This window comes from Arvicola amphibius, chromosome 3 (genome assembly GCF_903992535.2).
Source record: "Arvicola amphibius chromosome 3, mArvAmp1.2, whole genome shotgun sequence".
NCBI lineage: Eukaryota > Metazoa > Chordata > Mammalia > Rodentia > Cricetidae > Arvicola > Arvicola amphibius.
The window spans coordinates 25241256-25266909 of NC_052049.1; the positions used below are offsets into that span (position 1 = coordinate 25241256).

General features: G+C 36.7%; 1 protein-coding gene across 4 annotated transcripts in view; it reads left to right on the forward strand.

Annotated features, from left to right (window-relative positions):
* The window catches only part of Nipbl (NIPBL cohesin loading factor), a 153493-nt gene that overhangs the window by 117266 nt on the left and 10573 nt on the right, over positions 1 to 25654 (forward strand). For all 4 annotated transcript variants that reach the window (XM_038321600.1, XM_038321599.1, XM_038321601.1 and 1 more), the window contains 13 exons: positions 384 to 518; positions 3394 to 3492; positions 4294 to 4347; positions 12411 to 12519; positions 13876 to 14012; positions 17383 to 17523; positions 17722 to 17815; positions 18190 to 18344; positions 19356 to 19446; positions 21525 to 21698; positions 22046 to 22236; positions 23966 to 24073; positions 24478 to 24678. In XM_038321600.1, the coding sequence (XP_038177528.1) occupies positions 384 to 518; positions 3394 to 3492; positions 4294 to 4347; positions 12411 to 12519; positions 13876 to 14012; positions 17383 to 17523; positions 17722 to 17815; positions 18190 to 18344; positions 19356 to 19446; positions 21525 to 21698; positions 22046 to 22236; positions 23966 to 24073; positions 24478 to 24678 (1689 nt within the window). The remainder of the gene's footprint in view (positions 1 to 383; positions 519 to 3393; positions 3493 to 4293; positions 4348 to 12410; positions 12520 to 13875; positions 14013 to 17382; positions 17524 to 17721; positions 17816 to 18189; positions 18345 to 19355; positions 19447 to 21524; positions 21699 to 22045; positions 22237 to 23965; positions 24074 to 24477; positions 24679 to 25654) is intronic.

Sequence of the window (25654 nt, forward strand, 5' to 3'; positions counted from 1 at the left end):
TTAGTGCCAAAAGGTTTACTTGATTTAGCTTAGTAAACACTTTATTGTCTGTATCATAATTAGCATTTTATATGCTGTTGAAGTACCAGAAACTATTCTAAAAGTTTATCCTCTTATTCAAATTTGGTGAATTTGTTCTCTGGTCTTGAGTTCATTACTGAGTGTACATACATCCATGTTACATCATATTTTAAAAGTAAATACGGTAAGCTAAATGTCATGTTTATAATATGTGAAGGGAGAATATATGCAACATAATCTTCATTTAACAAATAGGAATTATAATGCTTACAAAAAAATCTTTAACTTTTTTTTTTTTCAAATTTCACACACCTAAAACCTCTAAATTTTCCTAACATATGAAAATACATTTTTGTTCTTAGGATACTGGTATCAGTGTCAGGAAAAGGGTAATAAAGATTTTAAGAGACATCTGTATTGAACAACCAACATTTCCAAAAATTACAGAAATGTGTGTAAAAATGATTCGTAGAGTCAATGATGAAGAGGGCATTAAGGTAAGATGGAAATTTGGTCCTATAAAATATCTTTTTCATTAATGTTTAAAATAATTTAGATACTTATTTAATCTATTTTTTATTTTTTTTCTAGAGTTTATATTAATAAAATATGATCTTTCCCAACCTATCCAACCATTATAGTTTTGTGTATTTAACTATAGATACTATTCTATCCAGAGATATTGTGAGAATAAAGTTATCTCGGTTTTTAAATAGTATGTTGGTTTTCAGTTACACACTTGCCTACAACCTGTAGGGCATTTTCTTAATTGAGCTTTCTTCCTCTCAGATGTCTTCAGCTGGTGTCTAGTTGTCATCAAACTGTCCTGTATAATTGATCCCTTGTCAGCCTGACAGGAAAACAGGTTACCATAAAGAATACTTCTCCTTTCTCGTTTGTCCTCACGACCACACATTAGTGTAAATTTAAAAAAATCATAGTATGAAACATTTTACAAACTTTAAAAGGCCCAGCCAGTTGGTGGTGGCGCTCGCCTTTAAACCCAATACTTGGGAGGCAGAGGCAGACGGATCTCTATAAGTTCGAGGCCAGCCTAGTCTACAGAGCAAGTTCTATGCCAGCCAAGGTTACACTGAGAATCCCTGTCTCGAAAAAACAAAACAAAAACAAAAATAGTTCCACAGTCTTACAAATTCAGTCTCTAAAAAAAAACAAAGTCTTTTAAAATAGAGTCTCAACTGTGGGCTTCTATTAAAAAATAATAAGTTAAATAGTTTCTTATTTCAAGAGGCAAAAACCAGGGCACAGTACACTCAGATAAATTCAGGAACCAGCCTCCAACAATATAAATCACTTAATGTCCAGTATCTGGGATTCACTCACAATCTGGGCTCCTTCAAAGAGCCTGGGTCACTTCTCAGACTCCACACTGCAACCCAGGCTGGGTCCACTCCAGGGCTGCGGATTTCTTGACCATCATCCCATGGTACTGATGTCTTCAAATGCAGGATCTTGTACTGCAACTGGGCTGTACTTTCACTGATATCCTCTTCATGGTGCCAAACATCAATGTTTCTCCATGATCCCTTCAGTCCTGGGGCTTCCACTGCTTCTCTGGCTGCACCTTCACAAGTGGCCTCTCCTGGCCTCTCCCAGGGCCAAGCCTCAGCTGCTCTCTATGGCCCCTTCATGCCTTCAGAACCAGTCCTTGGCTGCCTCTGAACACAACTTGTTGTGTGTGCTGACTCTGAGAAAAGACTTCCCACAAGATTTCACCTCAATGATGCTGATCTCTTCTTAATCACTGCCAATTTTTCAGCTCCAACTAACCAGCAGCAATTGTCCCAGTGAACCAAAGATTTTTCTTTAGTGGTTCTGTTATCTTGTTAATCATGGCTCATTCTTTAGCTCCAGCTAACCAGAATCTTAAATTAACTTAAAATAGCAAACAGCTCTGATAGTCATTAAGAGACTCACAGACTTCTGAAACTTCACAAAGCAGGCCTCCATATTCTGCATTGCTCTCAACAGTCTTCCAGGCTCCCACAGAACAGCCCACCACATTTGAGCACTCCATGACTTTTCTTGCTCTAACTTCTAAAGCCCTTCCACAATCCTCCCAAAAATAATACAGTCAGTCTATGACAGCAGTGGTCCACTATTCTGTTTACCAGTTTCTGTCCCTAGTTAGAGTTACTATTGCTATGATGAAACGCCATGAACAAAGCAACTTCATATCACTATTAATAACTGGAAGAAGTCAGGATAGGAACTCAAAACAGGGTTGGAACTTGGAGTCAGGAGTTAATGCTGAGGCCATAGGGAAGTGCTTGTTCCCTCTGACTTATCTAGCCTACTTTCTTATAGAACCCAGGACCACCAACTTCAGGGGTGACCGCACCCACAATGGACTGGGCTCTCCCCAACTCATTCACTAATTAAGAAAATACCTTACAGCTGGATCTTACAGAGGCATTTTCTTAATTGAGGTTCCCTCCTCTCAGATGACTTTAGTTTGTGTCAAGTAGGCATAAAACTATCCAGCACAAGTTTCTCCCTTTAAAGCAATAAAGTGCTTAACAGTACTTGTTCTACAAGCATGAGGACCTGAGTTCAAATTTCCACTACCCACACTAAAAGCTGGATATGGTCCCATGTGCCTTAACCCTAGCAATGGGCAGGTGGAGACAGGCAAATTCTAAGGGCTTGCAGGATAGCAAGCCTAACCAAAACAGCAAGCTTTCCACTTCAGTGGGAGTTTGCGTCTCAAGACAACTAGGTGGGAAAATGATAGCAGTAAACACCCTTATGTCCTGCTGTGATCTATTTTCTGTGTACTCATGGGCATAAACACCACATATGCATATGCATACAACATATGCATGTGTATATGTGTGTGTGTGTATATATATATATATATATATATATATATGAGAGAGAGAGAGAGAGAGAGATGGATGAATAAATAAAAGTGGTGTTAGTCTGATCAAAGCCTCTCAGGAGATAGAGAGATGGCTTAGCAGTATACTTGCTGCTCTTGCAGAGACCCCAGGTTCAATTTTCAGCATCCATACTAGGTAGCTCACAGCCACCTGTATTCCAGTTCTAAAGGATCCACCTGGCCCTGGCTTCTGCAGACACTTAAACAGCTCTGTAAGCACACATTTATAAATACATGTTTAAAGTTTTTTGTTAGTATTTTATGCAGAAGCTGTAGGTTAAACAGAGTATTGCCATCATCACCTGTTTGAAAAAGTGTATAATTTGGAAAATCAATTGGTCATTTTCATCATGAAAAATTTTTATAAATCCCTGAAAATTTATTTTTTAGCTAGCTGTAATGGGAATTTACAATTAAAAGTTTGCCATTTTTTTGTTGTTAGTAATTGACTAGATTTCTTTTTCTTCTAGAAATTAGTAAATGAAACATTCCAAAAACTCTGGTTTACTCCAACTCCACATAACGACAAAGAAGCAATGACAAGGAAGATCTTAAACATCACTGATGTGGTAAGAACGATGAGCACGTGTGTAGTTGCTAGGATTGCAGAGCCGGTTGAAGTCACTGCATCTTAGGAGGGAAGAGGCAGAGATGAAATACCTAGCTGTGCCTGGCATTAGTGCTGCTTCCTTTTTGTTCTTAGAGCTTCTCCTGGGATTTAAGTAAGAGGAAACTGATGTCTGCATATGGCTCAGTTTCTTGATACTCATTTGTATAAGCATTGATGTTGAAGTTTTCTGTATCTTCCATAATTGAAAAAGGAAGAAAGTGGAGGGCAGCTGTGCACTGCTGGGCTAGCAGCTTGCAAATAGTATTTAGAGTTTAGGTTTCATTACAGAAATGATTGTAATTTGCTAATGTGTATTGAGTAATTTTATATACTCAGTTTCACGAGCATCTCCATTTTCTGTTGTCCAGAGGACTAAGGAACAAAGTTTTTTTCTCACAGACTTTTCTGATAAAGCATGGCATAAACTATATTTTTATGATTTAATACCATATTAGTCTTTTTAATATTAAACTAATGTTTTTGATGTTTAAGTTACTGAATAAAAATTTTACTTTAAATATAAACTTCCAAATTTAAAAAGTAGACATACTAAAATGTCTGCTTTAAAATGAATGCCTTTTTGTTTTATGAGCTACAATTTCAACATTTTCCCCTTCCGTTTTCTTGCTCCAAACCTCCTATGCCCCTTCTTGCTGCCTTTCAAATCCATGGCCTCTTTTGTCATTGTTATAGCTTTCTCAGCCCTTATAATGTTGTTATTAATGCCTTATTTTAATAATTTCATTTCCTTTCACCATAGGTTGCAGCATGTAGAGATACTGGATATGATTGGTTTGAGCAACTCCTTCAAAATGTGAGTGTAATTTTGATGGCATGAAATTTAATAAAGACCTTTATCATTTTAAAAATAAACTTTTTAGGCCTCGAAAGATGGCTTGGTTGTTAAGAGCTCTGCCTGCTCTTACAAAGGTCAATTCCCACCAACCACATGGTGCCTCACAGCCATCTGTAATGGGATCTGATGCCCTCTTCTGGCATTCAGGTGTTCATGCAGTTAGAGCACCATATACATAAAATAAATAGATCTTAAAAAATAAATAAAAAACTTTTTTCAGATCTTTCTTAATTATTTGTGTTTTAGTAGAAGACACATACTTCAGTATTTTAAGCTATATGTTTTAATTTCTTTATTGAATTCAATAATTTTTTATTGAATCAGCTATCTAGTTGACTGCTAAAAATGTTTTCTGAATTACTAATTACTAGCTCCACTTTCAGATAACTTGTTTCTTATCCCTTTATTGTAGATCAGTGGGTCTCAACCTTCCTAATGCTGCAACCCTTTAATACAGTTCCTCATATTGTGGTGATCCCCTCTAAAATTATTTTATTACTGCTTTATAACTATAATTTTGCTGCTGTTATGTGCCATAATGTGTAAATATCTATTATGTATGGTATATTATGAAGCACTTGTGAAAAAGGTCATTTGATCCCAAAGAGGTTGTGACCCACAGGTTGAAAACCACTGATCTAAGGACTACTCATGAGATTTTTAAGTTAAAATAATGTTAAATACATAATTATTTGGCATATTATAAAACATATAGAACTTCCTTTAGTAGTATAAAATTAAATCACAATTTGAACTTTCAGAAATTTTAGTAAGAGTATTCATCTCCCAGCTGTAAAGTTACTAGCTTGTTTCCTTCTTTGTAGGAGGTAGGCAGCATGTGTGCAGCTAGAAGAGAGTGTTGGGTGTCCTGTTGTTCTCTGCCTTATTCTCTTGAGACTCTGTCACTCATAGGAAGTTCACTGATTTGGCTAGGCTAGCTAACCAGCAAGCTCCCAGTATCCACCTGTTTCTGTCTACCAGTGCTGGGGTTACAGACAGCAGCCCTGACCTAGTTGTATGAGGGTGCTAAGGATTTGAATTACAGTCCCCAAGTGCTCTTACCCACAGAGTTAATTTTGGAGGCAGTATCTGTAGATGGAGCTGCGGGGCTGCATCCCGCCACCCGACTAGCTTTACACCCAAAATAATTACACGGAAACTGTATTCTTTTAAACACTGCCTGGCCCATTAGTTTCAGCCTCTTATTGGCTAATTAACCCATGTTTAGTAATCCGTGTAGCACCACGAGGTGGTCGCTTACCAGAAGAGATCTTAACCTGCGTTCATCTCGCAGAGGAGACACATGGCGACTGCTTGAGCCATCTACCTCACCTCCTTTTTTCTGTTTTGTCTTTTCCATCCATCTAAGGGCTGGCCTATTAAATGGGCCAAGGCAGTTTCTTTATTAACGAATGAAATCTACACAAACAGAAGACTCCCACATCATTTCCCCTTTTTCTGTTTAAACAAAAAAAGAAGGCTTTAACTTTAACATAGCAAAATTATATATAACAAAACAGTCATCAAGCAAGAATTACAGTTACAATATTTAGATCTATTTTATCTTTTATCATAACTAAGGAAAGCTATAACTATCTATTTATTCTTTAATTCCATCAAAAACTCCAGAAGGACATAATATTATCTAAGTAAACAAGAAATATGTAACTTTCAAACTCTAGAAATGACAGAGACAACTCGCTGCCTGGACAGTCACCCAAAGTTCCTTTGTACCATTGGGCATACATCTTTGGCCTTCAGGCCCATAGTATCCAGCAGACATTTTCATGAAGCAGGAAATTTCAAAGACAGTTGAGTCATTTTCTGCTGTGTCCTGTAGAATGTCTCACAGACTCCCTCATGAATCAGGAACCCCGAAAGACCATCTCACCCATAGGCAAGTTTAGCAGTCCTCTCTCTGCGGGTTCTTTGTGTCCAGTTTATGCAACAGTCCAGGCAAGAGCAGTTTCTTACCCAAATGGTTATCAAACTCCATAAGGAGCCTCTTCAATGCCCATCTTCCTCTTGAAGTAGATTGGTGCTGCCAGGAGCAGACGTGTCTCATTGTCATGAAAAGCCCTAAGTTATTAAAACATTAAATGTCATATTCTGCAGTCTTTGAAAGATATGAAGAATGTCTATCTAACAAATATATCTCTATATATCTAGAAAATCTAACTAACATGACTACAAGCTTTACTATTATCGATGATTATCCAGTAACAACCTATATATCCTAATTATACATTACATTTTAAAATGAACTACACAATCACAATACCTTAATCAAGATCAGAAATACATATACATATAACAAATTGACCTTAAAATTCATAGCAATGAAAATTATTCATATCTATATCATATCCCCCTTTAAATCTAAAAGAACATTTATAAACAATATTTGGGAAAATGGGCTCAGTTTTTTCTCTCCAAACTGTTTCCTGCTGGATGGGGGTGCTGTTAATTAGATCTTTCATGGTGTAACCTGTGTGCCAGGTTCATCTCAGTTGGCAGTTGAGTGGAGTAATTTTTTGAGGGTGTTCACAGCAACCTTTCAGGAGGGCGTGGTCTATCATACCATATTGGGATAGAAGCAATCCACAGGGTGCCATCCTCTGTGAAAACAAAAGAAGACCCTCTTTTCCAAAGCATCATGTTCTTAGATCCAAATTCTGAAGTCATATCGTTAAGATGTCCATTCTGGTCTAGCCTGGCAGCTCATATAATGAAATGTCTCTCTGTATTTAGCTCCTTTACAGTTAAAAATTTTAAAGAAAACATAATAAAATACATAATCCAGACTTTTTGTGAATTTTTCATTTTTATATGGCTTATTTTTATTCTATCATTTTATTTTCTTTTGTCTCTTTAAAGATTTTATCCTTTTTTTGATCTCTCTCAAGCCTACGTACATTTATCCAACATTGTGACTCATTTAAAGGTCTTCTATGTCTGAATCTTTCCTACTGTGAACCTGTAATTTTTTTTTACTATCCAGGAGCAGTTTTTAAAATGTTAAGCACTTTTTAAAACCTTAAGTCGCACCATGTAGAGGTAATACGGTACCACCTGTGTCCTGCCCAGTCTAAACCTTAACTGCACTGTTATTATGGTAATTACAATAGATCCTGCACAGTTCAGCATGGCGGAGCCAGAGCCAGAGCCGCTCCTGCCCAAGCTGCTCCTTTCTCAGTCATTTGGTGCCCCTGAGCCGCATATAGTTTCAGGCATGCAGCAGTCCACATTGGAGCCACACTCAGCAGTTTAATTTTGAGACTGAGCGTGCAGCATAGAAACTCTTTTCATCCAAGTTACAGCCAAATCTGATGCGCAGAGCACCGCGCAGCCTGGAAACATCTCTGTATGGCGGCAGAAATCTGCCATGCTCTCCCGCCTGACCAAGTCTAATTCCACCGTCTGCCCAGCTAGGAAGAGCTGAGCCAAGGGCATAGTCTCAGCTACTTTCCTCCCGATCCCGAGGGGGATCCAGTCCCATAAAAGCCATTGAAATGCTTTATAGCCAGAGTTTGTATTGGCAGCACAGCCTCAGGAAGCCGCGTTTTAAAATGACTCAGCTTTTTCTCTGTCGCTATTGCCGAAACAGGAAATCTCTCTACGGCACGTCCTAGCAAACAGCAAAAAGCTGTGTTAAACTCTCTCTCTCCTTTATTTAAAGCCCTCTCAGGTTTTTAAGTAGATTTAGTCACCACGTTGGGTGCCAATCTGTAGATGGAGCTGCGGGGCTTTGTCCCGCCACCCGACTAGCTTTACACCCAAAATAATTACACGGAAACTGTATTCTTTTAAACACTGCCTGGCCCATTAGTTTCAGCCTCTTATTGGCTAATTAACCCATATTTAGTAATCCGTGTAGCACCACGAGGTGGTCGCTTACCAGGAGAGATCTTAACCTGCATTCATCTCATCTCGGAGAGGAGAGGCATGGCATCTGTCTGAGCCATCTACCTCACCTCCTTCTTCCTGTTCTGTCTACTCCACCCACCTAAGGGCTGGCCTATTAAATGGGCCAAGGCAGTTTCTTTATTAACGAATGAAATCAACACAAACAGAGGACTCTTCCACATCAAGTATCTCAATTTTTTCCTCAGTTTTGCTCTCAAAACTCTAGGCTCCATGATCCTTCCACCTCTGCCTACCCATCAAATCTTCTTTCATCTGTCCTTCATCCATCCCTTTTTCTTTCATGACAGTGTGCGTGCATGGGGGGGGGGGGTGTCCTGAGGCTAGTATTACCTACTTGTGATTTGGAAGAGCAGTAAGTGTTCATACCTTAGCTATCACTCCAGCCCCAGACACAAAAACTTTGTTAAAGTGCATGTGCCAGAGAGATAACCTGGGGTTCTTAAGAATTCTAAAGTCAAGAGTACATAGCACACCTACCATTTCCATACTTCCAAACATACATGCATATGTTCCATTTAGCAGCTTTCAGAAATTTACAATTTTATTGAATATTTTCTTATGAATCAGTAATTTTCTATATATGAGATATAATTTCATAGGGCAACTTAGAGTACTACATTAAATAGCATAAAATTCATACATGCACCAATTTATGCAGAATGAGAGACGTGCACAGAAGAGTATTACCATTATTTTACATATATATATATATATATATATATATAGTATGTATGTATGTATGTATAAACAGGCATGAGTTAGCATTTCTAACCTTTAGTCCATTTAGCTTTTCTGTCATTTGTTAGCTGATTCCTCAAATTTTGCTAACTCAGCAGTATAAAATGTTATTTGTCATATGTTCAACTTTATTTAGGAAGTAAAAATTCTCCTTATGAACTGTTGAATAGTTATTGCTTATGTTTGTCCTCACTGTTTTTAAGATTCTATTCACATTTCCTTTTATGTTGCTAAGAGTTGAAGCTAACACTTTCTGATGGCAAAGCAGGCATCTTGCTGTTGAGCTGAGTTAGGCTTAGCCTTCCCCCACATGTTTTGTTGTTTTATTTTTAAGACAGGATCTCATTGTATAGGCCTTCTGACCTGGAACTCTATATATAGACCAGGCTGGCTTTGAATTCACAGAGATCTACCTACTTCTGCCTCCACTGCACTTAGATTAAAGGCATATGCCGCCTAACATTGTATGATCCAGTACTCTTGAAGCTGAGACAAGAGATCTTGACTTCAGGTACAACAGGCTATTTAGAAAGATTATTCTATAAAACATCAAGCACAAAAAAAAAGAGTTTATTTATTTGTTTGGCTTTTCAAGACTGGATTACTCTGTGTAACAGCCCTGACTGTCCTGGAGCTCACTCTGTAGACAAGGCTGGCTTCATACTCAAGAGATCCTCCTGTTTCTGCCTTCTGAGTACTAGGATTAAAAGCCTGGCCCAAACACCACCCAGCTAAAGAGAGAGAATTAGGGGGTAGGGACTGTTAAGGACACTTGTTGCATTTGCAGAAAACCTGAGTTTGATTCTCAGTATCTACAGGACAGCTCACAACCATCTGTAATTCCAATCCTAGCGAATCTGACACCCTGTTCTGACCTCTGAGGTTACCATGCATGCAGGTGCTACATAAACATACATGCAGGCGAAACTCTCATACACGTAAAATAATAAGATAAATAGATCTAAATAAAAAATAATTTGTGTCTGTAAACACGTGCTCATTGAGAATGTTATTCTACTCTAGAAATCTAAAATCTGAAGTCCTCCACATTTGCCGTATTTGAGCACTGAAATGACTTCTGCAAATTGAAAATTCCACACCTGAGCTCATTTAACAGCCAGACTCACACATACTAAAATTATCTTCAAGCGATTTATATAAGAAGTGTATGAAACTTAAATGAGTTTCATGTTTAGACCTCTGTCCTTTGCCCAAGCATCTCCCTTGTGTTGTATGTAAATGCCCTAAAGTCTAGAAGATTTTAGGTTTCAAGCATTTCACATAAGCATTTTGTCCTATGCAATCATTTTGGAAAAGATTAGAGTATGTACACCGTTAAAATTTGACTTAATCTACACACAGAAGAAGAACGAAGGGGCTTGTATACAAAGAAGACTGCTAAATAGCAGTGAAGTATAAAACTAACTGGAACAGCCTGAATTAAAGTTATGTCATAATTTTTGAGTAAAAATGCAAGACCCAAAACACTAATCAAATTACATTTGTAGAAGTTGAAAATTTAAATTTAAAAGAAAAAGCTACCAGGAAAAAGCGTAGTGGCGCAAGCTTTTAATCCCAGCACTTAGGAGGCCAAAGCAGGCAGATCAAGGCCAGCCTGGTGTGCAGAGTGAGTTTCAGAACAGAGATCATGTGTCAAAAAAAGATAACAAATACAAGAACAACAACAAAAAAAAAAAAACCTGCCAGCTTAGGCATTTCTTTATGCATTAGGGTGATCAAATTTCTCGTTATTTCATAGGATAAGAAAGAAGATACTTTGGTAGTTACAAATTTCTAGAAGTATTTCTGAATTGGGTTCATACCAGAGTATTATTTATGATTAATATATTAAATTATATACCAGTCAGCAGTGATAGTGTCATGAACCAAGATTTATAATAAATTATTTTGCTTGTTTTTGATGTCTTACAAAAAAAGAACATGAGATAGTTTTGGGTGACTGCATTGCTTTATGTAAACCAAGCTAAAATAAGATATTGGTAAGATATTGGTAACTACACTTAAGAAATTGAATTACAGAGTGGATCAAGGAAAATTTGCAGTTATAAATTGAAAATGGGCAAATTGAACTATCTCTTTTATTTATCTTTTAACTGAAACAATGATGCTGTGGACTTTGTATTGTTCTGGTTGCTATCACTCATCTTTAACTATCCAGATGATTTTTTTCTAACTTGAGAATTTTATTAACGTTTGAGAGAAAAACAACAGAATAGATGCAGAAGGATCTCTGAGTTCAAGGCAGGGCTACATAGACAGACCCTGTCCCTGGGGAGGAAAACCAAAAGGAAGGAAAAAAGCCATGTCTTAAGTTAGGGTGCATGGAAGCCTGCAGGTTCAGCAGTGAGGCTTAACAAGTAACTGCACAGCAAGGAGAAGAGGGATAGCTTCTGAAAAGATTGAGAAAGATCAGAATGTCCAGAAAAGTCCAGGATGCTCAGACTTGGTCCAGAGAGAGAGAGAGAGAGAGAGAGAGAGAGAGAGAGAGAGAGAGAGAGAAGCAGGCAACCTAGTAGTATAATGCTCTTTGTAAACACTTGCCTACCCATGCATCTTGTAGTAAAAATTTAAAATCGTGCATTTTTACAGTTTGAATATTGAACTTTTTTTTGTTTTACTTCACTTTCGTTCCTCTCATGTGAGCCACTCATGACTTGTTGCAACTCTGTCAGACACAAGAAAAGAGAACGTTTATGCTATTGCAGAAAATTATGTCTGATAGCTCTGGAAAAATCTCCACAGAAGGGAAGTGCAACTTTCTTTTAATATCCCTAGAAATATTCACCTAATTATTATTGGCAAAGCAGATATGCCTTAAGTCATTTTTTTCCATGATTTTAAGATTTAAAATTTTCCATGATTTCAGATTGGGTTGGTTTTGCTTTGTTACTATAGGTAGGCTTATCTCCATCCTCTTTATTGTTCTTCATAGTATTTTTAAGCACATCTTACTAATGATTTGGCAAATAATGAAGCAGAAAAAAAACTGCCAAAGAATATGCCATTATTTGTAGTTGCAAGGCTTAAGGTATAATTCAGGTACAGTTGTTGATTATTTAAAATAATTTGCTAACATCAGATAGTGTTTCTGTGGTCTTGGCTGTTGTGAGAGAGAAAAGCCACTTTCCCTGCATCTATCCAGTGTCAGGCCCTGCACACAGCAGTCCAAATACTTCTACTAAAATTGTTGACTTTGCAGATTGCTGGTTTTAAATATCTCATATATATTTCCTTTGTCTTTTAATGTTAACTAAAAAAAATGCTTATTGATATTTAATGCATATATATTATCACCTCAAATAATTTTACTGGAATTTTTATATGTATACATATAGTTGTTGAAGTCTGAAGAGGATTCCTCATATAAACCTGTGAAGAAAGCTTGTACTCAACTTGTTGATAACCTAGTTGAGCATATTCTTAAATATGAGGAGTCTCTAGCTGGTAAGATATTTTATATATTAATCCTTAAGTTAATTTATGAGATTTTTAAGTACTTGGTCCCTTTTCTCAGTTTTGCCACTGGATTTGCCTGCTTAGTTACTAGTGTGTCATTTTTAAGGGTAATTTGAGTTCATCATGTAAATTTCTGTTTGGTTATTCATTCTAAATTATATTGTAAGATTGCCTAGATCAGACAGTATAATAAATTCATAAATCTTATCTTTTTTACATATCTCTAAATATGTACTTTTAGATGTCATATTGAATAAGAATAAAGTCCACAGCCCGTTTTTTAATGGCATCACAAAATTATTTGGTATTATGTAAATTACAGAAAACTTTCAAAGAAAATGTAGTAACCATTAAAATATTCTTAGAATATTGTACTATCTGTCTAATATTGTTCCTCGTTGTTTATAAATTTCTCTTAATAATGTTTAATTTGTTAAATTTCTCAATCTTAATTTTTAATCTGTTGAAATTTAATATAAATTAAATACTTAATATTTTATATTATGTCAGTCACGAATATCAAAAATTGCACCAAAAAGATAAGTTATGTTTGGTACCTATTGCTTAAAAACACAAACTACTAATATACCTTCCCATTTCCTGATATACATAATGAAGAGCAGCAGTAGACATCAGTTACTCAACTCAAGGGCCAACTTTCTCTCATGGAGATGTCACTTATGGGCCCCTAAAGGAATTGTAGATAGCCTTTCTTTTCTTACACAGGACTTACTGATTTTGAGAGGTTTGTTTGGTTTTTTTGTTTTTCTTTAAATTTTCTCATTTTTCATGTGTACCTTTTTGCCTTTTCTATTTTTCTCATCTAGACTTCATTGGTGATATTAATTTTCATTAATGTTCAACATTGCTAATCATCTCTTAAAAATGTATTTTTTAAGAACCAAAGTATCTCTAACTGGCCTCATTTGCACAGTCTTCTGTGTAACTGACTGCAGAGAGTGCTGATTGTTACTCAGCAGCTTCACGGGGCGCTTAAATACGGTCTCGCGTAGCTGAACTGTTTGTTTTCTCTGTATTCACTCCATCCATAGATGTAACCAACATTTTCCCAAGACTCCCTGAATTTTCCAACTTCCTTCTCCTTTTAAACTTCAGTCATCTCCCCCTACAGTGAAACTTGCCTTTCTTAGTAAGGCCTCTGTCCTTTTTCTTCATTGTGTAATTTTGTGCCCAAAAATGAAATACAGGTAATTTAATATCATGAAAAATACTAATGCATTTTATTAAGACCCATACTGAATCTGTTATGTTGAGTAAATTCAATAATATTCTAGTTTTCACTACTTTGCCTTAATTTGGTATCTTATTTCTCTGTTTTTTTAGACTCAGACAATAAAGGTGTGAATTCTGGAAGATTGGTAGCTTGTATAACCACTTTGTTCTTATTCAGCAAAATAAGACCCCAACTCATGGTTAAGCATGCCATGACTATGCAGCCATACCTTACCACTAAATGTAGTGTAAGTACAAGTACTATGTTTTTGGTTGGTTAATTGGTTGGTTAGTTGGTTAGCTTTTTTCTTATAGATCAGGTTGGCCTCAAACTCACAGAGATCTGCCTGTCTCTGCCTCCCGAGTGCTGGGATTTAATACATGTGCCACCACTACTGGCTTGGTTTTTTTCAAGACAGGATTTCTCTGTGTAACAGCCTAGGTTGTCCTGGAACTCCCTCAGTAGAAATCTGCCTGCCTCTGCCTCCTGAGTGCTGACATTAAAGGTGTGCGCCACCACTCCCAGCTTGTGCTGTCTTATTCTTTCTTGCATACAGAATTCACATGTGCTAGTCACATTCTCACTGACAGCTGTATCATCCATCGACTCAGATTTGCATTCTACTGCTTGTTATCTAAACATATCAACAATTCAAATGCAGGCTCTATTTCTGCTTTTTTTCTTTTAAAGATTTATTATTTATACTGTATTCTGCCTGCATGTATGCCTGCACACCAGAAGAGGGCACCAGATCTCATTACAGATGGCTGCACGCCACCACGTGGTTGCTGGGACTTGAACTCAGAACCTCTGAAAGAGCTGACAGTGCTCTTAACCTCTGAGCCATCTCTCTAGACCTCTCTATTAGATCTTAAGCTAACCCTTTTGTAACTGTTTAATAAATGTTGTAGCTCTTGTTAGGACCTCAAAAGTGAATAAAGCAGAAATTGTAACTTGAAGAAACTTACTGTATTTTGGATTTTTTAATTTTTGGTTTTTTGAGACAGGGTTTCTCTGTAGCTTTGGAGCCTGTTCTGGAACTCACTCTGTAGACCAGGCTGGCCTCAAACTCACAGAGATTTGCCTGTCTCTGCCTCCTTGAATGTTGGAATTAAAAGTGTGTGCCACCACCACCCAGCTATATTTTGGATTTGCAATTCATTTGTCATAATAAATTTTATTACTTTTATTATAAAGCAATATATTGAATATGGATAGTAGAGACATTGATGTATTAATGTGCTATGTTCCCCTAAAATAAAATGAAAATTCACAAAATAATGCTTAAATAAAAAGAATAGTGTAAATCAAATGAGATTGTTTAAATGTGATGTATAGCAAAATAGTTAATTATGATTTTGTACATATGCTAAATTTTAAAATGTTTTAGAAACTTACAACTCTTAATTTTTTATATACTGTGTTCTAAAGAGCTAACTTTAATAGTTTCCTCTACTGGATTGGTTTTATCATTTGTTATTAGGTGTTAAACAATTTCCACTTAATTTGTAAGTTCCATGAAAACCGTAGGACTTCCTGAGAAATTTTTAAGGATCAAGGAAAGTAGTAGAGAATAAGAAATATTTATATTATGTATGTGTGTACATACGTTCATATACTATTATATATAAATATATATATACTATTATATGTTTTATATATACCTATATATTATTTCCAAGACACATATTCCATCTGCCTATAATAGCTCCAGAAATAACTTAGCTTCATATATAATCTGTAGCTAATAGTTAGCTCGTGTCTGCATAACACTATTAGATACTTTAAGAACTTTACATGCATTTTCCCATTTAATTTTAAAGATAAGGAAACTAAAGCATAGAAAATATAAGTATCTTACTCCATGTCACATAGCTCCTCAGTGCCAAGCATTTAATTCAGTGCCATATTGTTCCTCTATAGTTGGGATTCTAGTATAAACCACACTCTTCTGACAAACACTTTGAAACAGTATTCCATTCATTTTATTGGTCAGATTCTCAGGAATGGGTTCCCCTAAGGCATTGAGAAAAAATTTGGGTTTTTCTATTTGCTTCTTCGTGAATTTTGTGTAATTTTTTATTTTGTTTTTAGAGATATGATCTTTAGCTCTTTTGAAAAGCAGTGCATAATTATTGGAATCATTTTTGTACCTTTTGCTAATCTAACAGGCATAAAGGAATAATTTCTCATTGTTCCCCTTCTAAGAAAATTAAGCAATTTTCAAAACATTGTTATATTTTAAGCAGTTCTGTAAATTGACTGTTTATGTAGTTTTCCTATTTTCTGTGAATTGTGTGCCTTTCAAAGTTTGAAAATTCTTTAAATAATTTAAGCATATTATATACATACCAGGCATAGTGGTATATGCCTTTAATCCCAGCACTCTCGAGGCAGAGGCAGGCAGATGTTTAAATTCAAGGCCTACATAGAAAGTTTCAGGACTCTATGGAGAGACCTTGTCTCCAAAAAAAAGTGTTCATCATATGTTACTTTGAAATTTTGCTTGGCTAGATTAAAGGCATACATAGAAAACCTTCTTTCCCTTCACAGCCCCTCCCTCCAGACTAGTAATGTTGCTTTTAGAAAGAGAATGAGCTGATTAGAGGAAAAGTGGGAAAAGTGTGTGTTATGGGGCTGCAGAGATGCTCAGTGGTTAGGAGCATTTTCCAGGTTCAGTTCCTAGCACCAACATGGTGGTTCACAAATCATCTGTGACTCTAGTTCCAGGGTATCACGTGTCCCCTTATGACCTCCACAGGCACATTATACACATGATACATACATATAAGTAAAATTCTAATACATATAAATAAATGACAAAAATTTTTATGTGCTTTTTTTTAATCAAGATATCTGTAAGTATAAAATTAAAGAGCTTCTAACTAGTTCTAGGGTAATAAATAGTTATTAAATAAAATATATTTACCGCAGCATTTCTCAACTCCAACACTATTGGCAGTGCTGGATAATCCACTGTTGGTAAGAGCTTTTATTGTATTATGGAATGTTGACAGTATCTTTTGGTCTCTGTCCAATAAATGTCACCTCCACTGTGACAACTAGAAATCCTTCTGACACTGCGAAGTAATTGAGGGTGGAGAATGGAGAGCAATCCCCAACAGTTGAGAACTATTAGGTTAATAACCTTCATCAAGAGGTATATTCAAAGTTGTCAGACTTTGTAAAATATTCCCCTAATATTTAAATATTTTGTTTATACTTGACTTACATTTTGTTTTAGCGAGGGAAATGTGGGGCTGAAGAGATAGTTCAGCAATTAAGAACACTGGCTATAAGCAACATGGTGCACATGCATGCATTCAGGCAAGCAATCATAATCATAAACTAAAAATAAGCCCCCAAATTATTTTAAGTATAACAGCCTTAACATTATTAAGTGCCCCAAAGTCACATGGTAAATTAGCATTAGAGCTAGAATGCACTCTTGATAATCTCTCAGATGCTGCTCATTTCATACTTGGGGTAGAAAGCTCCTTTTTAATGTTTTAAATGTAACTTTACACACAATGTTCTATGCTTATACTCCAGACATAAAGCTGTATGTGTTTTTTTAAATTTTAGGTATTAATAAAGCATTAATTTTATTCTCGTAGACGCAAAATGATTTCATGGTTATCTGCAATGTTGCAAAAATCCTTGAGTTAGTTGTACCATTGATGGAACACCCAAGTGAGACTTTCCTTGCTACTATTGAAGAAGACCTGATGAAGCTGATTATCAAATATGGCATGACTGTGAGTAGTTTACCATGTCTGTTGTAGCGTGTGATACACAGGTGATAGTTTGCAGCAGATTGCTATATAATATGTCCGAGATAAGTCCCAAGATCTTTTATTATATTTTAAGACAAATATGTTAGAAAGAAAAAAAATCATATATTTCAACTGTGTTTTAGTTTTTACGTAAAGAGTAACATTCTCTCTATCTTTCAGGTAGTACAGCATTGTGTGAGCTGTCTTGGGGCTGTTGTAAATAAAGTGACACAGAATTTTAAGTTTGTGTGGGCCTGTTTCAATAGATACTACGGTAAGTTCAGTGCTGGGCTTTCAAATTGTTTGCTAAGTTCTGCAAAAGTTTCTACATCAAAAAAAAAAAATGTGATCAAGGAGAGCTGTGAAGATATAAGTGTATTCTCGGGGGTCCACACTTAGAAGTTCTCTATGATCTTTTGGATTCTTATGAGTTCAAGTTTCTCTCTTTAAAGTGATAAGCTTTCTGGCCACCATATAAAGTAAAATTTCAATATTCTTACATTGTTTTAGCTCTAAAGGATACACACACATTTTTGGTGTATTTAATACTTAAAACCATTAGTAAAAGAAGTTAACTGTATTTTTATGCTTTTGCATAATTCAAAGATGAAGAGATGACTCTAAGTAACTGTGATTTATCTTTGCTAGGTGCCATTTCAAAATTAAAAAGTCAACACCAAGAAGACCCAAATAACACTTCCCTTTTAACAAATAAGCCAGCGCTTCTTAGGTCCCTCTTCACTGTTGGAGCACTCTGTCGGCATTTTGACTTTGATCTGGAAGACTTTAAAGGCAACAGTAAGGTAAAGATCACAGTATTACCTAGTGTGCTGTGAAACACAGTCCTGTGGCCCTGGGCTAAGGATCAGGATAATGACCGCAGAAGAAGGCGTCTTTAGAGTAATGGGGTGAGACTTTTGGAAAGAGTGCTAGTACAAGCTGCTCATCTATGAGTAGTTTCGTATTGGTCTGTGACAGATTTGAAGTTTCCACAAGCAATTATATCAATTCGTTAACAGAGACACACTCTTTAGAACAGGTTGTGGCACATACTTGTCACAGACTGTCGCCACTATTCTAAAATAAATGGAGACACTAGAAAGGTGACTCAGAAGCTAAGAGCACTGTCTGCTTTCCAGAGGACCTGGGTTTGGTTCCCAACACCCACTTGGCAGCTCACAACCTATGTGACTCCAGTTCCTGGAGATCTGATACCCACTTCTGGCCTCTGCAGGCAGGGACACACACATGATGCACAGTCATACATGGAGACAGAACACCTATGCATATAAAAATGTAAATACATCTAAATACATTATTTAAATAAAATAAATGCAATTGATTTTTTTTTCCTCCCAGTGTTGTGAATCAAACCTAGTGCCTTGCATTTGCCAGGCCAGTGCTCTGCAATTGACCAACATCCACTGCAAAGTTCACGTGAAAATTCTCATTGTTTGCTTTTAGGCATTTTCCTCCTCTATAGTTGGGAATTGAGGGCAGGTGAGATGGCTTAGCAGGCTGAGGAACTTGCATTTACTTGAGGTCTATCCCTAGATCCTACAAGGTGACAGGAAAGAACCAAGTCCTTAAAATTAATTCTTTTGGGTTCCACACCTCCACACAAGCACTATGGGGCCTGCACATTCATTCATTCTATCTATCTATCTGTCTGTCCATCCATTTTTCTGTCTATCTCTTTCTATCTATCTATCTATTTCCCTTTTTCCCTCCCCCTCCTCTTTGTTACATATACTTGAAAACTTGTTCTGACATTGAGTGTTCTTGAATACCTTTACTATGCATCCCCCCCTTAGGTTAACATAAAGGATAAAGTACTTGAGCTGTTGATGTATTTTACGAAACACTCAGATGAAGAAGTACAAACAAAAGCCATCATTGGTCTAGGTAAGTTAAATCTAAATTTCTTAGTAGTTTTTAGCTCTTTGAGTAGTAGAATAGGCTTTTTTACTATTGTGAGTCTAAGTTGTTGGTTTATTTAGACATACTTCTATGGCTGTGTGATCTGATATGAAGAATGAGAAACCGGGGTTTAAAACAACTGGATTCTGTTCATGTTTCAGCCTGTGGCCTTTCTGGGTAAAAACCACTTCTCCCTTCCTCAGTTTATTTCTTAGTAAAGCAGAGCTAACAATGCTGTCTCCCATACGCCTTCCTAGAGCTAGTAAGAAAAGTGACTGGACCCCGTAGTATTGAGGACATGTTGAAAGTTTTTGGCTATGTGTAATTCTTAAAATTGTTCTTTTTCAGTGCAAATAATGTTGATATATATATATATATATATATATATATGCCACTTGTTAAATGAACAGTCTTTTATTATAAGATCATTTAGGATATGTGAACCTGATCCATGTTCCTTTTCCAGAAGCAATGGTGTAATAAAAGCATGTTTTGCATGTAGCTTTATACAGATTACCTGGAAAAGAATTAGTATAGAGAATTAGGAACAGGAAAGTATTAAACTGCCTGAATTAAATTCTCTTTTTTAAAAAAGAAAAGAGATCTAAAAACTCATGTGCCTTAAACCTGTAATAAATTTTTTTATTTATAAAAGACAAAGATAAATATGTCATATACTTGGAGTTTTACTGTTATTGTGTGTTTTGTACAAATATATAATATATATTCAATAACTTGATTTGTTAGGGAATATTTGATAGCATTGTCAAGGTCTATAATTTGATATTCATGGGTAGTTACTGATCATGGTCTTTGGAAGAAGTGAGTGAAAAGATTCTGAGTTTCCCAAACCCTATTAAATCACGTTGATAATTTTATAGATATTTAAATATAGTTGCTTTCTTCCTCATCATTCCTTTCATAAATTACTCATAAGTCAGGTGTTGTCGTGAACACTTTTAATCCCAGCACTTGGCAAGCAGAAGCAGGCAAATCTTTAAGTTTGACCCCAGCTTGGTCTACAAAGTGAGTTCCAAGTCAGCTGGGATTGCATAGCAAAGTCCTCTCTCAAGCAAGCAGGGGGAAAGGCACTTGCAGTCGGAAATAGAGTAAAAATGTGAACATCATTTGTCAGAGAGTTCTGTGACATGATACTGCCTTCATGCCAGTGTGTCCTTTAGTAGTGAATGCAGAGAATAAGCTTCATAGAGTGACAAAGCCAGCTGTATGACAGATGACTCAGAGAACAAATGAAGTTTTAATGTAAGGAAGTAGCACTGTATGAGCCACGGTTACCTTGTGACCTTGACATGATTGTCCGCTCTGCTTTAATTCCGGTTGTTTGGCTGTGGTATTACTAATTCTTGCTGACATCAAGAGTCTTAATTTTTTCTTATTAAACATTTATCTGTATATACATTGATAATTTTATTTTGCTAGTTAATAATTAGTGGTTATAAGTTAGCATTGTGGCCTGAAATTTAGGGCCATTTGAGAAAGGATTGGGAAGATAATTTTAGTTCTGTTTTTAAATTCTGTTTCATCAGTGGATATATTTCAATATTTTTTTTTACGTTGTCACTGTAGTACCTTCTGTTAGGGGTCTGAAAAATTGTTTGCAGACATTACATCTTAAATCCTGACAACATCCCTCTGAGGTAGGCGGGTGGTAAATATTATTGTCCCCATTTTACAGATGGAGAATTGAGGCAAAGAGAGATTGTGTGACTCAGCCAAGGTCACACTACAAGTCAGTGGTGGAGCCAGGAATAGAACCCAAGACTCCTGACTCCTAATCCACTCCCCTAGCCACTAGGCCCTGCTCCCTCCTCAAGGTTTCCTCTTGTGTGAAATTCTCCTTTGAAATGCAATTTCTTGTTTTTAATTCATGGGGAAAGAAGTACCTGCTCTAATGCTTCTCTAGGTAAGGCCACCAGCATATTCTTCCAGTCATTTTAAGTTTTAAATTTTTGAAATAAGGAGCTCTTTGTGTAATTTGATATTTTCATTGTTCTATTTACCTTTAGTAGGAATATATAAAGACATTTTTCCCTTTCTCTTAGGCTTTGCCTTTATACAGCATCCAAGTCTAATGTTTGAGCAAGAAGTGAAGAATCTGTATAATAATATTTTATCTGATAAGAACTCCTCAGTGAATTTAAAAATACAAGTGTTAAAAAACCTCCAGACTTACCTACAAGAAGAAGACACGCGCATGCAGCAAGCAGACAGAGACTGTAAGTGAGAGCGTGGTTGGTGATTGCCCGTGCAGGTAAACACTAGCTCAGACGGTAGCACTCCTCCTATCCTGGACAGGATGATGGAACTCTGTTGGTAGGAGTTAGTAAGCTGAAGTCCGTAGGCCCCACAGTATTCTTAAACTCTCTAAAATAGTTACAAGATTTTAGGTATCTACTCTTATTGTTCTCAAAGAGCCTCTGACACAGTTGAGGAAAAACCATTGGAAACCATTTGAGCTTGAACATGAGCTTGTACCACTGTGTTTGAGTCGTAAGCTCAGTCAGGAGTAGGAAGCCGAAGTTAATATGACCTTGATGTGTTTCTTCTTTGCCCTCTGTTGTAGGGAAGAAAGTTGCAAAACAGGAAGACCTAAAAGAAATGGGAGATGTTTCCTCGGGGATGAGTAGCTCCATCATGCAGCTTTACCTCAAACAGGTGCTTGAGGCCTTCTTTCACACCCAGTCAAGTGTCCGCCACTTTGCCCTCAATGTGATTGCGTTAACTCTAAACCAGGGTCTTATTCATCCAGTTCAGGTAAGCGAGTTCTATGGTAGCAGCACTCACGGACAGCAAAATGAACTGTGATGACACCATGGTGGGGACATCAGGAATTCTTTATTCCCCCAATAAAACCTGTGTCCTAAACTCCTGTGACTAAACTTCTCTTAGCTCCTCCTTTCTTCTTCCTTTTGTTAAAAATAGTCTTTCAGCATTACTCAGGCTATCTGCCCTAATGGGCTTAAACATCTGCCTCGACTTCCTGGGTTGTCGAGAACCTAAGAACCTAAGAATCGGGGCTGGTGAGATGGTTCAGTGGTTAAGAGCACTGACTGCTCCTCCATAGGACCCCGGTTCAGTTCCCAGCACCCACATGGCAGCTTGCAGCTGTCTGTAGTTCCAATTCAAGAGAATCTGACATCATTATACCAATGCTCATGAAATAAAGTTAAATAAAGTTTTAAAATAGAAAAAAGAACCTAAGAATCTTTTTTTTTTTTTTTTTTTTGGTTTTTCGAGACAGGGTTTCCCTAGAACCTAAGAATCTTAATAATCTGTTATGTTGCCTCTGCCACGGAATACCTATCTATTTATGTGAAACTTCCAGTTTCTATTGTGAGAAAATGTCCTTTTTTCTCACTAACTTTGATAAAATTCATCTTAATCTAATTTTACTCAGATCTCTAAGAACCAACAATAAGTAATGTCAATGGAATTAAATAGGTTTAAAAGAGTAATAAATAAGGTTTTGTTCTACCACAAAAACATAAATTCCATCATCTGAGTTCCATTTTTCTCTTTAAATTGGAGGTAATATCAGCTATACAGCATGTTAAAATGTCACAGTGTGGTTGGGATGAGAGACTAAAAGGCCAGGTTTGTAACTCAGTTATAGAGAACTTGCCTAGGATATTCAGATAATTGAGTTATGGATTTGACCCCAGCATAAGAAAAAGGAAAAAGAAATAATGTCATAAAATGTTTTTAATATCCGTGGAGTGTGCATCCTCTGCTGGCGTACAGCTGCTATCCAGTAGTCATGGAGCACCACGAGCTGTGGGACTTCCAGAGACTATGGAGATTGTCTCTTTCTGCTCCACGGGGTTTACTCTAATGCACACTAATATGTTAGAAAAGGAACTTTTCTGCTGTTTTCTAAAATATAACTAAATGTATACTTTCTAATGTAAACATAACTGTGTGTCATAAAATAACATATTGACATCTATTTAGTGTGCTTTTCATCACTTGGCTGTTAAGATCACTTTATAACACCTAGCAACATATTGAGATTTTCACCTTTTTTTTATTGCTCAGAGATAGGGCCCATGAGATGATGGTTCAGTGGGTAAAGGAAGAGGTTGTCTGTCTGTCAGCGGACAACTTGCAGAACTTTGTGTTCTCCTTCTACCATATAGGTTCTCATTAAACTCGAGTCTTCAGGCTTGGCAGCTGTTAACTTATACACTGAGCCACCTCACTGGTCCCTAGATTATAGTCTTACATGGATAGTTTTAACCTGGGAACTTTAAAGAAACTTAAATTTGTGTTGAAATTGTTTAAATCTAAGTGCATCATCATTATTGCTGATGTTTTCTTGCTTTAATTTAAATCAAATAAAGAAAGATTGTCACACCAAAACATAGAAATTAAAGAAAGTTTGTACTGCTAGATTTTTACATCTGGTGTATAAGCTTGACATTTGTTGAAATCCATGTAGAATTTTTACTGCTATGATGTCTTATAAAGCCTTTTTTTCTCCCAGTGTGTTCCATATTTAATTGCCATGGGCACAGATCCAGAACCTGCTATGAGGAACAAGGCTGATCAGCAGCTTGTGGAAATAGACAAGAAGTATGCTGGATTCATTCATGTAAGTGCTTTTAGTAAATTAATATTGCTTTAATAAATCACTACTTCCAAATCATTATTTTAGAATGAGTCACTTAATATTTTTCGTAGCTTACAACCAAGTTTTTTTCTCAAGGTGTTTATTCTAGCTTACAATTAACTGTGACATTGGGCCAGGGTGATTGTTCAAAAAAAAAAGTCAGGAGGCATGAACTGTAGACCCTAACTTAACCGTGGCTAGCAATGACTTCTAGCCCTTGGTTTCTTGTATGTGCAAAATGATGGGGTTACAGATACTACTCCAGTACCTCATTCTGTGATTTTTCCTATTTTAATAAGGGAAACCAAATAATGAAGTTAGCCCAGTGTGATGTTGAGTATGAGTCTTAATATCCCTTGTGCAAGTGAAGCCTTTTTTAATTTCAGATGAAAGCAGTGGCTGGTATGAAGATGTCTTACCAGGTACAACAGGCAATCAACACGTGCCTAAAAGATCCTGTCAGGGGTTTCCGACAAGATGAGTCATCGAGTGCTTTGTGCTCACACCTCTACTCCATGATCCGTGGGAACCGCCAGCACAGACGCGCCTTCCTTATTTCCTTACTCAACCTCTTTGATGACACAGCAGTAAGCATATATTTTATTATCATCCAAAAATAAATGTTCTAGAAACTGGATGCCTAAAAGAGTCATGACTTAAATATTGCCATTTTGGTAAATGTCACTGACTAAATTGTTTCCTTATTCTATTAAGTTACTTACAAAGTTTATGGTCACAATCAAAAGGGGCATTTACATGAGAAAAAATGTATTAAGGAATAAAATATGATTGTGTTTCATACTGAATATCTTGGAAATTTTATCAGGATTTTTTCCTTGATTTTTTACGTTTCATTTTATTTTATGTTTGGCGGGGTGGCCACATTGGGATTTGGAGATCAGTGACCAGCTGGTGAGAGCCGCTTTCCTCCTTCCACCGTGTGGACCCAGGGACTGCACTCGGGTCTTCAGGCAGGGTGATGGCGTCTCTCTCCGCTAAGACATCTGACCAGCCAGGAACAGTTATTTCTGCCATTCTGTAGGACCCAAATGTTGTTGGAGAATAAGATCGTTTGGGGGGATTTATTTGTTTTGTTTTTTGTTCTTCAAGGTAGGGTTTCTTTGTGTAGCCCTGGTTGTCCTGGAACTTGCTCTGTAGACCAGTGTAGCTTCGTACCCAGAAATCTGCCTGCCTCTGCCTCCCAAGTACTGGGATTAAAAGTATGCGACATGACCACCTGGCTTAATAATAATACAGATTTTTAGTGCTGAGTTTTTCATTTTTATTTTCTTCAAATTACACATTTATGTAACTGCAAGTTGACACACATTTGCACTGGCCAGGTCCACTAGTCAAGAGTGCAGAAAGTTCTGTTCTTTAGGTTTATCTTTAATTTAGTCATCCATTTACAAATACTTCTTTAATACCTATTATGGTACCCACCATTGTGTAAGACGTGACCAGAGAGAATGGGAAAGCCAGCTGTAGCACCTACCCACCCACATAGAGCACAGACCAGCCTATCTGTAGAGCCGCTTGTGAGCTTGATGAGCAATATAAACA